The sequence below is a fragment of the Gobius niger genome (genome assembly GCF_951799975.1).
Source record: "Gobius niger genome assembly, chromosome: 1".
Lineage (NCBI taxonomy): Eukaryota > Metazoa > Chordata > Actinopteri > Gobiiformes > Gobiidae > Gobius > Gobius niger.
The window spans coordinates 29,352,234-29,366,483 of record NC_136852.1 but is presented as its reverse complement, the minus strand read 5'-3'; the positions used below and the strand labels follow the sequence as shown (position 1 = coordinate 29,366,483).

At 42.4% G+C, this 14,250-nt stretch overlaps 2 protein-coding genes across 5 annotated transcripts in view; one reads left to right on the top strand and one right to left on the bottom strand.

Annotated features, from left to right (window-relative positions):
* nf1a (neurofibromin 1a) overlaps positions 1–14,250 on the bottom strand; it is a 67,035-nt gene that overhangs the window by 18,844 nt on the left and 33,941 nt on the right. For all 4 annotated transcript variants that reach the window (XM_079558956.1, XM_079558955.1, XM_079558958.1 and 1 more), the window contains 4 exons: positions 4,742–5,174; positions 3,664–4,004; positions 1,978–2,180; positions 13–206 (listed from right to left, as the gene is read on the bottom strand). In XM_079558956.1, the coding sequence (XP_079415082.1) occupies positions 13–206; positions 1,978–2,180; positions 3,664–4,004; positions 4,742–5,174 (1,171 nt within the window). The remainder of the gene's footprint in view (positions 1–12; positions 207–1,977; positions 2,181–3,663; positions 4,005–4,741; positions 5,175–14,250) is intronic.
* On the top strand, positions 7,139–9,386 carry LOC306980467 (uncharacterized protein). Its single transcript, XM_079579858.1, has 2 exons — positions 7,139–7,421; positions 8,657–9,386. The coding sequence occupies exons 1-2, from the start codon at positions 7,143–7,145 to the stop codon at positions 9,008–9,010; spliced, it is 633 nt and encodes a 210-aa protein (XP_079435984.1). The 5' UTR covers positions 7,139–7,142; the 3' UTR covers positions 9,011–9,386.

The following is a 14,250-nucleotide window of genomic DNA, read 5'->3' as shown; positions in this document are numbered from 1 at the left end:
ACGCAGACCGACCTGTCCCAGGCTGCCCCAGATCTTGGCCTGGATGGAGGGGTACATCTGCTTCTCGTTGATCGTCATGGTGATGAGTTTGTCTAAAATGGCGGTGACCCGTTGGCGTTTGGCGTCGTCCGTGTGTTTGCAGAAGCGCACCAGGTTCAGCAGCCACGGCGTCATGTACTCCAGGCACAAGTGCTTCAGCTCGATACCTGTGCGAGGGCGAACAAGAGATTTACAAGTCAGACTCCAGGAAGAGGGTTTTGTTCATGGTTATTTGGCATGTCTTCAATGGACAATAGCCCCATTTTGACAGGACCTTCAGCCATGGGGTCTGGAGTGGTTTGCAAACTAGACCGGTTTGGGGGGAAAGGGGACCACTGTGATTGGTCAGGCCAATAGTCAGCTTGCATATTCAAAGTTTCTTTCTCTTCACAAGGTTCTATCATGACTGGTTCACAGAAAATATAGGTGTTTTTTTGCCATCTTTACTCATAGCCTATGCCTGACTTTGATGTGAAATCATTAAATTAAATTATATATTTTCCCTCATATGTATGTCAGTGATCTGCTGCTCAAGTTTTCAAGTTTGATTTTGCACAGTTTTCCAATATATTTTTCTTATTGGCCAAATGAGAGGAGCGAGGCCTCATATCTCCCTCTTTTATTTTAGAATTCACTGTCGAACTAAAAAGAATAGGTTTACTCGTTTTGGGCATTTTTGTGATTTTTCCTTTTTCTCAATAACTGTTCCTCTGTCCCTCCTAATGGCCAAACTTTGCATATACAAAGGTGTTTTGATGAAGGACTAAAGCTCAGTGATATCAGGTTGTGGTTGCTACCTGTCACATGAATACAAGTGACCTTGGCCAGTCCCATAACGACCCAGACCACTTTACCCTAAAGACACTTGAAACACAAACTTGTGGGCACTGCCCCCCCAAATTCCCAGAGATGGTTAAAGAACTTGATTTAATTACCTGAGTAAAAGTACAGATACTACTGGTCAAAATGTACTCCAATATGAGTAGAAATTACCCTATCAAATATTATGTGTGTTAAAAGAAGAAAGTACAAGCCAGTTCAAATAAGTGTTAGAAAAAGTAACTCTGGTCAATGTACTTAATTTCCAATACAAGTCAAGTTGTTTTGTAAAATTCATACTTAAGTATTAAGCGTAGACAGTGAGTCATTGTAAAGTGTGTTTCTAGGCCTACATTAAAACTTTGCCCTTCAAAAATATCAAGGCTGCTCCCGAATTCCTCCACTAATAGCTCCTATGTCCTAATCCTAGCTTCTATCTCCTTGTCACGTGATGCGGTCAACCGTTAGATCCCTCTGCAGTTTTGAACTAGAGCTTCAGCGGCGTTTTCACAATCCGACCGTCCTCACCCAGCGGCCGAAACAACAGGGGAAATGACATCACCAAGAGCTATAAAAAACTACATCCCCATATAGTATTGGATCCTACTGACTTTAATGACTCAGACATGAACCGCAATAACAATATGAGGCCACACAGTAAACAGACGATGATAAAAAGCTGTTTCAGATTTACTTTCCACAGCTACAGCTACATCACAGAAATATGAAAATGCTCTGGTCAAATATTTCACCAAATATTGTCCTTTGGATCATGGCAGCCGCATTAAAACACAGTGAGGTCCGCTCGTCCAGCACAAACTGCCTTCATTTAGGCGGCTCTTTAAAACAGCGACATGTGACTCTAACATGTATTGAAGTTTATAAAAGTTTGACTAATGCAGTTTAAAAAAAAAAAAATTTGTGAATAAAATGTGCACCTGTCAAGATGCATGAATAACTCGAGCTTATGGCTTATGGGACGCCACATAGCTCCTAACGGCTGGTGAGGAACCACCAGAGGTCCCTATGCTAAAGGAGGTATGATAGGAACCTATATAGCTGTGGACCCTGTTTGCGAACCACAGCCGTCGTAAACAGTGAAAGGCTTTAAAACATTACTGGATTTGCTGAACCCGGAGATGCACTCCTCCAGGAACTCCAGGGTGAGGTGGGGCTCGTTGGCGGCGAGCGTTTTGCTGATGGAGACGATGAAGAGCGTGTTGTTGGCTGGAATGCAGAGGCCCGACGTCTCCAGCAGCTGCCCCTCGATTTTCAGGTTGAACGTACAGGTCAGGGCGCACAGCAGGTTATAGGCCGCCGATCTGCAGGGGAGAGCGGGAGGGTCAGAATAGGGACAAAAGGTTTCATATAGTACAAAAAGTGGAGATGTGTAAAACGTGTATTAAACAAAGACACATTATATTACATTTACACATCAGGAAGAGAACTCAACTTTGCAACTGCAGCTCGATGGGATCATCATTTTTGTATTTTCAACAAACCTATGCATTCAAAGTAGTTCAGCAATGTCATCATTTTTCAAGAAATGTTGATTTAATACCAGTTAGAACTAGAATACAATTTAATAAAGCGCCTTATTTTGGCACAATAATAAAAACCCTGTATTACATTGATAGAATGGCTAATTCAAGTGCATGTCACGTTGCATGTTTAACCTCATTGTCCGGACAAAATTTCCATTTTCAAAAGTCACAGTGGCGTCCCGTGTGGAGCGGTGTGCGACTGCTGAGCTGCCTTCTGTGTGCTGTTTTAGGTTTGATAAGCGCTTTTTTTTTTTATTAGAATAGGAAAGGACAAATATTAGGATCATTGATGGATTGTAATGTTCTCAAGCAATTTAACCATTGCGATTGACTGCGGAAATGCGGGAAGCGAATGCAGAAATTGCATAAACTCTTCAAATTGCATAATCAAATTTGCATAAACTGGTAAAATGCATAAAATGTCATGTTGCATAAACTGTTTAAACTGCATAAAATGGTCAAATGCATGAATGGGTTAATTTGCATAAATTATGTAAATTGCATAAACTCTTTAAAATTCATAAATCCTAAATGGCATAAACTCTTAAGTTGCATAAACGGTTTAAAATGCATAAACTGGTTAAATCCCATAAAGGGGTTAATTTGCATAAATGGTTAATGTTGCATAAACTTTTAAATTCCATAAACTGGTCAAACTGTTGAAATGGCCTCAGTGCTTGATTGGCAGAAGCTGCACAAACGGCTGAAAGGCCTGGAGTCTCCCCATTGGCTGGATTCGCACATACACACTAATGCAAAAATTTCAAACTCCCGTATAAAAAAACAGGAAAACTTCAGAAGGACAATTTTTTCTCAAAACCCACAAGTTGCATAAGCTGAACATGCACAAAGTGCAGAAATTGCATAAAATGCAGAAAAAATTGCAGAAAAGCATGGATTTGCGGCAGCCCCATTATAAGTCAATGGGAAAAATCTCCGACATTTTGGCCGATTGCGGAAAAACCGTAAGTTGCAGAAGTCCCAAAAGTAATAGCACCCTTCTCCTCAACATGCGGAACATTTTGATGCATAACTTGCATAAATTGCACAAAGCATGAAGGTGCTGAAAGCTGGAGAAAATCAGGAAAAAGATGGAAGAGGAATAATAATAAAGAACATGAAAACCAATAATTGACTGCGGAAGAATTCCGCAGTCAATCAATTACTGGCACCTGCCCTCAAAAAAGTCAAAATTATTACAAGATAAGGTTTAGTTTGTCTTGTGATTGTAGAGTCATGAGCATCTGTGCCTGACTCTGACCTGAGGCTGGGGTCCGAGCTGCCCAGGTTGAGCAGGGCGATGTTGAGGAGGGTCCCGGGCACGTCTTTGGGCCTGATCTTGGTGTGCTGCGGGATGGAGTCGGGCTGGGACAGCTCCCACCTGGTCCGGATGTGGATTATGGACTGGACTATGGCGTCACACTCCTGGTGCATGAACGTTAGAGGGGTGCCCTGGTTGGCCATGGTCAGAGTGAACTGGCTCTCGTCCACCAGGCAGATCTCCTCTATCTCCGAGGCGTAGTACACGTCGTTCAGGAAGACGGGCTGCCCCAAGACGCGAGTGCGCTCGGCCGACGTCACCTGCACCGCTGTGGAGCCCACCTGGGGAGAGAGACGGGGGCAAAGATGGAATCATCAGAATCACTGCCAACAGACTGAATACATGTCTGCAAATGACAAATGTAGAATCCAATAAATGCATAAAGAGAGTCAGGGGGATGGCTGCACGGTTTGGGAAAAATATGACATTTTTGTGGCTAGTATTACAAGTGCATTTTAAACTTGTTGGAATTAATAACATTTCAGAGAAGACTGAATATGCACTGGAAAAATGACTATTGGCTGAATTATTTGCATTTGTGCTGTTTTTTGTAGATTTGGACTACGATTATTGTTCTATTATTGCCAATTGCTATTATTATATGGAGTCCAACAGTCCTGGACACTTCAAAACCCACTACTTTTATGGATGCAAAATCCAAATATCAAAAATTTAAACCCAATGGATGCTAAATGGGAATCAAGTACTAAGACAAAGCACAATATAGTTTTGAAAAGAAGAAGAAGTTTGCAAAATGAAGAGAGTCTCATTGGTCCATTCATAATCTTGCAGACTCAGTCAGTAAAATAATATTTATTATGTGGTATTTGCTTTACATCAAAATGCAGCCCAGAAGCTCAATTATTATTTAGATTCACAATTACAATAGACTTACAATTATAATAAAACATAAAGTGAAGTCTGTGTGTTTTGAGGTCATGAGTGACCGTATGGCTGATTCGCTCACATAATTCTTAAATGTCTCATATATTTAACAGTTAACAGAAAACCCACTGACCTTAATTGAGACTTTGGTGTCTTTGTGCGCCAGTTTGAGTGCGTTATGGAACACTTTGAGATCCTCCTCCAGTGTAAGCGTAGCAGCCGGGAGCTTCTGATGTTCTGGCTCGATGTGCTCGGCCAGTTTGGCCGGAGAATCGATGAACTGCAGCTTCTTACTGCCCTTCAGCCCGGTCAGCAGCCTCTCGTGGTACTTGGTGTACTCCCTCACCCACGTGTTGCAGTTGTAAACATACACCGCGGCCACGTTCTCATACGCGAAGCCCGGAAACACAACGAACCATTTGGACAGGAAGTCGGTCTTGAAGCGGTTGCTGGGGCCGACGTGAGTCAAGTCCACCACGATTTCGTACGGTTTGGCGTAATAAGGCTTCAGTGTGAGGAGGACGTGGTAGATGAGGAGGTCCCCGTTGATTTGGCCCGTTTTGAATCTGCAAGAGAGGGAAACGCAAGATGAAAAGATGTTGAGATGTTGTTCCAAGTCTTTTCACAATCTTACACTTTTTTAGAAAAATGCATCTAAAACCGATTATTCATGTTTCCTTAGGCCTGTCTTCCAGGTCAACATGTACTGCAAATATCTTCTGTCTCTTTAAGGCTATATCCAACGTTTCCTATAAACACGGAGCCAGCTCAGTAAACGTGTGCATCCACATGAAGCCTGTCATTTGACGGTGCGCTTCATCTGTCACGCCTGTGTGTGGCGCTTTGGCATTACCAGAGATAATAGAACAAGATTGTTATAACGCATGTACAGTAAACTTTTGAGAAATGTAAACAGTAACATGCCGTGAATAAGAAATCGCTGCTTATGGAATTTACGCTCTACTACAGAAGAGACGAGGAGGTGAATGTTTTCTTCAGACGTCATGGGACTAAAGTAGAAATACTGTCGGTAACCAGACTTTTGCTGTCAGTCCGAAAACACAGACTGAATGGAAGCAAACTCTGTCGTGTTTTTCTACTTGTCACCTGTGGCTCCCGGTGAAGCAGAGAAGTGGATTAAAACTCATTACAGTTGATTATGGATAACAGACACAACTCTGAGCTGTCATCGTTTTAGGAAAAATTGCGGGACGCCGTAACAATGGAGCCACGCAAACAGCGTTTTGAGATCTTTCCACTCCCTGGCCTCGTTTTGAAAATGTGTGCTTTCGAATGGATGATATGCTGTTTTCACCAAATATTTTTGCGTCTAGTCCTTTGTGTGGTTAGACTCTGCTTTCTTGCTGCCTCTCCGACTCGTGGATGTAGCAACTATCGGACATCAGCGCTTGTATCAGAATGGGCAACAGCGTGTCGTTTTGGTGGTATCTTCGCGCCTTGTTGCTCTGTGGAGCGGTGGTAAGCTGTGCTACGAAGCAAGAGTTAAGGAGAGTGCTTCCTGGTTACGTAGGACCGTAGCTAGGGGAAAACAGGTGGAGCAATATATGAGCAGGCGCCATGGCACTGTGGTTAGGAAAAGTCGATTTTTGATTAGGGAACAAAATTGTGCTATAACCAAAAAAAACAAAAAACAAAAACAAAGTTGATAAAAATATCCCTTGTTTAAAATACCGTTCAAATTAGGTTTGATGCATCCAACAAGGACAACCAAGACATACAAAGAATAAATGAAGGAGAAAAACAAGTTCTCATCCAAGCCAAGACTAAGACAAAGACCAAACCAGAGACCTAATGTAAAGCAATGTCTAAACTAGATCTATCTGTGTCTTGTAATAGATCTTTTGAGACGGTGCGGCTCAAACCCTGAACCCAAAAATACTCTGAAAAGAATCATCAGAGCGAGGTCAGGAAGTCCTCACTCACTCACCACGGCTTCACAGAGATCGACCGGGCAACTTCAGGTGAGCTTACCAACTCTGTTTTTACACCCTATTTTAAAAAACGGAGATGTTCAGATACAGAAAGCATGGGGTAGAGACGTTTTATCCTAAAAAAACAGTCAAATGTGTGCAAAATTATATGAAGCATGACTCCAGAAAGCACTGTCTTGGATCAGTGCTTTTGGGGAAGAAGAACTGAGTAGAAAGACTAAATGCAAACAATATCCTTTATGTAGCTATTTTGAATGTCTACTCTTTTGAGGTGGCTTTTTGGTTGGCCCAACATCTGCACCGCGTGTCAGTCCTTTCGGAAGTCGCAAGTCTTGGTATGAAAAAAATCTGAAAAAGTACCACAAGAAGAGCACATCTGTGGCAAGCTTATTCTATTTATTTAAGAGCTTTGCAGAAGATTCGAGATTGAACACTTGCATTGCACACTCCCAGCAGGTCCTTTAGCAAGACACCTCAACACTTCCTCTACCTAGCTACTGTATGTGCAATTGTGTTTGTGTATGATTGTTAATATTGGCAAAAATGCATCGTGAATTTGCTTTTCCCTCCTGTCAGGTCAAGATGCACGTCATTGCGACCTCTCTTCCCCCTTTCCTGTTCCTGCTCCTCTGTCTGTTGACTCCGAGCAGTGTGGAAAACCTCTCCACTCCACACCCCTCCATGGCTTTAGCCACAGATACCACGGACCCGGTCATCACTGACAAAACCTCCCCGATGCCTGAGGAGAACATGACCAGAGCAGACTGCCTGGTGGATAATCAGATGGGGCTGATCGCCATTGGTTCGGCTGGAGGACTGATCCTGTGTCTGCTGGTGGCTGTGGTGACTCTGGCCTGTCAGGTGAACGTCAGATCCCTTTAGAAATGTTAGGTGATGTCATAGCCACATGGTGCTCAGGAGTAGAAGTGGGTGATATATCGTCTACCTAAAGATATTGAAATAGGTGTTTGAAGATACACTCAACATTTACATATCTCCCCATGTCAAGAAGCCTTCCCAAAAAAGCCATGTCTGATTGTGTAGAATGAGCCCAGACCTATTCACCACCACAACTGCCTCTAAAATCCTGCACTGTCACTCAAGTTAATTCGGGTCCGAAGTGCTGTCATGTACAAGCTTAAAGCCACATCGTGTAGAATTTTACCCAAAAATTGAAATATAAGCTTTATTTTATGACAGATATTTTCAGCATTGAAAAATACCTCAAACAAACATGTGATTTTGCTGTGAGCGGCTCAGCTCTCCTAAGACATGACATAATTTTACCGGGAGTGGGTACGTCTCCAGCTCGTCTCCATGGAGATGTCGACTAAAGTCAACAGAATTTGAGATTTAAACAGGTTATTCTTTGATTTCTCACTGCAGTAATAGCATGTACTGTGTGGAGCTGGTCATTAGGAGCATGTTTTGCACTGATGGTAACAGTATAGTCCAAAATGTTAGGCAGTGTACCATTAATATAGAAGCTGCAGTTACACAAAAGACCTGAGGTGGCAGTAGTGAGCATAAAATGACCAACTTGCAAGCTAGTCTCTTTAAATGATCGATGTATAATGTGTGAAATTTGACATTGAGATAGAGAATAGTATTAAGAGCATTTCTTTGCTTTGAAAAATCATCACTGTCCAGGCTGTACTCCACATGAAAGTCCCGTTTGTTTTGGAAGATTTGAAATCTATATTTCTAATATCAATGGGGTGCAAAAGTTTAGGCACCCCGGTCCAAATTTCCATTCATGTTCTATATCATAGCAGTACAATCTCCAAAGTAATCCACCCTGCTACAGAGGCAGGACATTTAGACAAGCCTGAGGCATATTGGAAATAAATTTGACTAGAATATAAATTAAGATTTAATTAAAGGGGCTAGATGCAAGTTGGTAATTTTATGCTCACTTCTGCCACCTCAGGTCTTATGTGTAACTGCGTTAGCCATGTTGCTTACAAACTAGTTTATTATATACTAGGATCTTGTGCTTTTCAAGTGGGAATAACCCCAGTTGCCTGGAATGCAGTGTCGCCTCACAGTCCAATGGGAACTAGGAAGACATTAACTTTTGCGTTCCACGTTCACAGGTTCACCATCTCCAGAGAAGAGTGTACATTCCCAGGAGCTCTCGTTCAAACCTGGACCTGGCCGGGAGCGCTGGGTACTGGGCCAACGCCGCTTGCACCATGGAGACAGAGGGGGGTCTGGTGGGGCCGTGTGACAACAGCGTGATGCTGGAGGAGGTGAAGGCGCAGGAGGAAGGAGAGATGGAGGGATTAGGCGAAATCAGAGAAGAGAGAGATGAAGAGGAGGAGGAGGAGGAAGAAGAGGAGGAGGGGGCAGCAGGGACCGGTTTGAGCCCAGAGGAAAAGCCGCTGATGCAGAGGGAGTTCAGCGCAGACCTGCCCCAGGATCTGGAGGACATGCCCCTCGTGGTGTAACAGCGGGCCGCGTTACAGAGGCTACAGCACATACTTATCGGTGAAGTTTGCTTGGTGAATAATGAATAGTCAACGCATTTACACTTGGCAGGCTTTAGTTTTGGCGACATCTGTTGGCCAAATAGAAAAACACATCGCCGAAACGGGCTTGTGCTGTAATCTCTGTTCCTCTGGTTCGTTTCCGTCTCAACACCAGCAAACACGTGGGACTTCTTATTGATTTGTGCTTTTTTCAGACAGCAAATATTGTTTCCTCATACCTGTTCATGCTCTTGCTTATGATGCTCAAAATCTTATGTTGCTCTGTTTTTCTTTTCACTTTTCAATTTTGTTTGAGAGCCAGCTTTAGAGAATGATATATGAAAATAAAGTCCAGTGCTGCAAATGATCGTTGTATTGTTCAGCTACGACATGTGTTAAGTTTGTATTCTATCTAGTGCAACAACAAACCAAAGTCAAGTCACTTACATGCAAATGGGTGATCTCAATTCAACACTTCACATTTAGCTTCAACCAAATAAAAGAAAATGTTCAAACTTTTGTCGAAAAGTCAAGAATGTAGGAAATAAAGTTCACAATTTAAACCGATCAAGACTTTTAACAGCAGGGTATGTGGACTTCTTAGTAAATATTTCATGAACATGACCTGACTCTGCCTCTAGATAAACGTGTTCAACTCAAATATTACCCCTGGAGGTTCTTAGCTTTCAAAAGAGTATCTCATATAGTGAAACTTGTCCTCCTCGTATGCAGCGTGAGGCAGTCTAAGCTCAGTTGTAGTGCCTTCTTTAACCACTAAGAGAACATCCTACAGTCACTACCTTTAATTCATAAATTAAGTCTAAACATTTAGATATTTCCAGAGAAAAAGTGCCAAAGCACAAAGCTAACTGTAGCTCAACAAACTGTCTCACGATGACTACATTTCACTTGATTCAACTTCCTCAAAACCTTGTTCACTCTTCTACTGTAATGGCCAACACCTTAATACTCGGATCATTTTGAGGTCTAGTCCAAAATGCCAAAAATAAAAACGCAAACATTACATTCACTCCCTCAAAACCGCGCCCTTTCAGACGTTCACAGCTTTAGGTGTGAAACTGCACTTGTTATAGTGAAGAGTCAAAGCGTCCCGTCTCTTGCTTCCTGTCAATGAGGCAAGAACTGACAGCAGTTTCAAAGACAAAAAAAAGAAAAAGACATCCCCAAACCTTAGTTCCTGATTTTGACGTTTCAAACTTGACAACGTGCACCGCCTAAACCCGCAGTCTTCGCACAAGCGGCAAGAGGAGACCATGAACTGGCTACGGTGCTGAGAAGACAGCTTTGAATTTAGTGCAAAAAGGTAAGAAAATATACAATGTTACAGTTTACAAAATCAATTTCAGGGGAAGGAATTAATGATAATGTAAAAGCCCATCGAGTGGCTAGAGTGACGATTAACACTCTTGGAACAATTGGATCATGGAAATCTTTCATTTTTGGTACTATGGGCAAAATTGTTGCATCATAAAGAACCTAAAGTCAAATAGTTACTGCCAAAGTAAAACCTCATGTGGACAATACATAAAACAAGTTTACACGTGGGTCAGTGTCCTGTAGCTGTGCTGGACTGCTGCTCCCGGTGCAGACGGCTCCTCAAATTAGGTTTCCACACGTGTCCATCTGTACGCAGCCTTATATATCTATTTATTTTATTCTGTGTGTGTGTGTGTGTGTTAGTGAGTGAGGGAGGGTGTGTGTGCGTGTGTGTGTGTTAGCAAGTGAGGGTGTGTGTGTGTTTGATTTCGTTTGATAAAACTTTGAACAAAAACAAAGAGAAACTTGTTCTATAAATATTGTTCACACAACTAATAAACACATTGGGAATACTGTAGTTTAGCATATTTTTTTCGGTTCCGCATTTAGACTTTAAGACTTAATGTTCAGCTGCAAGAAACTGAATGTGGCTTTAAGACAGTCAGGTCATTTCTCAGCAGCATTTTGTGGAAATGACCTCTCGAGCTCCGGTTCAAAACTGGCGGATGAGGGGCTGGGGTTCAGGAGGAGAGAGTAGAAATGCATTCGGGCCTAAATGTTCGATTAGAAAAGGTGCACAGTCGGGACACTGAATTCATAGTGTGTTCAATTAAGAAACACTGCGCATTAAACTGATTAAGTTGCTTTCTTAATGAGTTGGCTAATCATCACCAAACTACTCCACAGAGGATGCATGTTATGGTTACGAAATGACAGTTACTAGGTCACGCACTTTGCAGTTAAACCGTCAACCATAATGGCCACCAACCTCAAACTCAAAACCGTGTCAACAAGGGTCCCAATTTGTAATTTGTTCAGAGCATTACTTAGTTTAGAAACAGGCCCTCTGAAACAACTTCATCATTGGCTAGTTTAGGGAGAAATAACAAGTAGCAAATAGTGAAGCTAATAGGGCAAAGGAAGACTGGACTTCAACTGAGCCTAAATGTCTATCATCAGTGAAAGTGGTAGTAGTGCACCAGTAGTAGTAGTTATAGTAGTAAAAATAGCAGCACCAGCCAATAAAAAAAAAAACTGTTGGGTAGAAGAGGTTATGAATGTGTCCTATTAAAACAAATACGCCTATACTTTTAAGAAGATACATTTCAAATCCCGTTTCAGAAGTCATCATTTCTAAATTTGCACGATTTGTTTTCTCTTTATAGCTCAAGAGAGGAAGTCAAACATTTCACAACACCATCCCTCCCATGTTGAGCGCATTTCCTCCAAAGATAAAATGACACAATTAAATGCAGCAGTATTTATCGTTTCAAAGCAAGACATTTCAAAAGAGTATCGGGCGGGAACTTTGTCGCAGCAACTCAAAGCCCTAGTAACACATCAGATTGGATCATCGGGGAAAGGTATCGGAACAACATCCAATTATGGGAAGTTGTCAATGAAAGTTCGATAATCTATATGAAAAGACACATACATGCACTTGACCAATAGATCATGAAAAAATAAATACTTGTAATAATAAAAGGCATATTTGTTTTCTATTTGCAGATTCACCCACGAGAAATCACTCAAATGAGAAAGATGATGCTGTGCTACATATTGTTAACACTTCTTTTGCCATTGACGACCTCAGAAGTGTCCACTGTCCAGCCTTCCATTGACCATGAGACAACAATGCAGCCATATCAAAAAACACCAGAAGCAACGCCCGATAGTCCCACCCAGATTTCTACAGTAAAGACCGTTCCATCAACAGTTGAAGCGATAAAGATTGTAACTCCAATGGCAACAACTCTTCCAACTTCAGCAACACAAAATATAAACATAGCAAATGTGGAAGCAACAACTTATGTCACTAAAGATGTCCAGACGTCACCAAGCAACGGAATGTCAACTTCCCCGGTTGGAGGCGATGACGCTTTAGGAAACTCAACGGTTGAAAACACTACCGGAGCGATCATTAGCACACAAAATGCAAGTCTAAGCACAGTTATGAGCACATCTTCTGGCCGTGCGAGCTCCATGCAAAACAGCACAATGGAAACCCCAAAAGTAGTCGCACCAACAGAGAGAGCCACTACGAGGGCAGTCCCAACGGCAAAGCTATCGGCCACCACTCAAATTGCGCCAATAAGCGTCCAAAGTACCGCAAATATAACCAAGACTCCTGAACAAGCCAAGACAATTAATTTCACCCCCACAGTTAAGCTATCCACAACCACCCAACTTGTGCCAAATGTTCAAGAGACCACAACGAAACGAGCTGAGACAACAAGAAAGATCCTGCCACCTGTAGTGACAAAAGGGCATGCGACGTCGAGCAAAAATCAGGAAACAGGAGAAGAAGCCAAAAAGCGCGTACAACATGGTAAAATCGTGGCTGGCCTAATCGGCGGAGCCCTGTTAGCGATGATGATTGGATTTCTGGTGATTTTGTACAAGAGACACAAACTGAAGAAGCACCAAATCTCCACGACGGACTGGGCCGGGCCAACGCCGTTCTTGGAAACGGGCGGAGGCGATGGGGAAAACGGTCACGTGACTCTGAGGTCGGCCAGTAGGATTTCTCTGACCAGCTTCTTGCCGCAGAGGCTTTCCAAAAGGCTGTCGCTGCTCGTCGAATCCGCCGAGGAGATGCAGGACATGCAAGAGATGACCGCCGGGACGACTTTCGCGGCCGGCGGGGAGAGAAACGGCGCAAAGTCTGACCAAACGATTGAAAAGTCTGTCGAAGACGCAAATGAGAACAATTCGGAAGGTTCGGGGAAGACGGAGGAGCTGGTTTTGGTCGATGAGACGAAGGAGAACGAGGGAGAAACAGGCGACGGCAACCAAAATGGACAAGCCATAATGAAAGATGGAGAGAATGGACGGTCAGAAGATGCGCCAACACAACCTGCATCAGAAGAGGATCCGCCAATAGAGTCGAACCATGAAAGTGAAGGACAAATTGAAAAGGATGGTGCCGACAAAGTGATTGACTGAGTGTAGATCAACTCAGAAAACATAATTCTGATTGAACCCTTTTCAGTAGCAAACGTCAATGTAGGAATAATGTGAGGGAAAAACCCTTCCTGAAGCCATTGTATAACTAAAGCAGCAACTCCAGTGTATAGAACTGCAATGGGCAAAACTCCAGCCAGCCCCAAGCACAGACAAACGGAAGAAAAAATCCTGGTGTGGATGATTGACTGTGGTTTGGGTGAGCAAAAGTGTGACATGACTTTGTATGTAAATAAGAGACTATGCATGTTATATGATTTAGTTTAGGGCCATAGGGTATTAAATGTAGGTAATTTTCACATTCAGAAAAGGGGTTGCTTTGGAAAACGTTTGTGAATTTAGCTGCTTAAAGTAACGGGGAAAAAAAACATGGGACAAAAGTGAGCTTAAAAATCCATGCTTTTTAAAAAATGGATCTAACTTAACAATATTTAATAAAGCTTTTAAAGTATATAAAATGAGTTTGTTGACATGAACTCCAGTTTTTTCCACTTGTTTCTTATGTGACTTTTGTTTTAAGTTATAACAATTGTAAATACTGATAGAGAAAATAAATTATGAGCTGCATTCGGATGAACCAGGGTTGCTGTCGTTTGTCTGTCCAAATGCTGTATGTTGAAACACAGGTGAATAGAGAAGAGAGATTCAAAGTGAAGACAATCGGAGGAACAGAAACTGCATCCACAAAGGAGACCGTTTAGTCTTCGCTTTGTTGTTGATGCTGCAGGGCAAGTCAGACATTCATACTGTGGGATGAA

Excerpts from the sequence above, each read along its gene's own strand:
- LOC306980467 (XM_079579858.1), top strand. The coding sequence starts at position 7,143 with ATGCACGTCATTGCGACCTCTCTTCCCCCTTTCCTGTTCCTGCTCCTC. Across the intron at positions 7,422-8,656 it reads TGGTGACTCTGGCCTGTCAG|GTTCACCATCTCCAGAGAAG; the intron begins GTGAACGTCAGA and ends CCACGTTCACAG.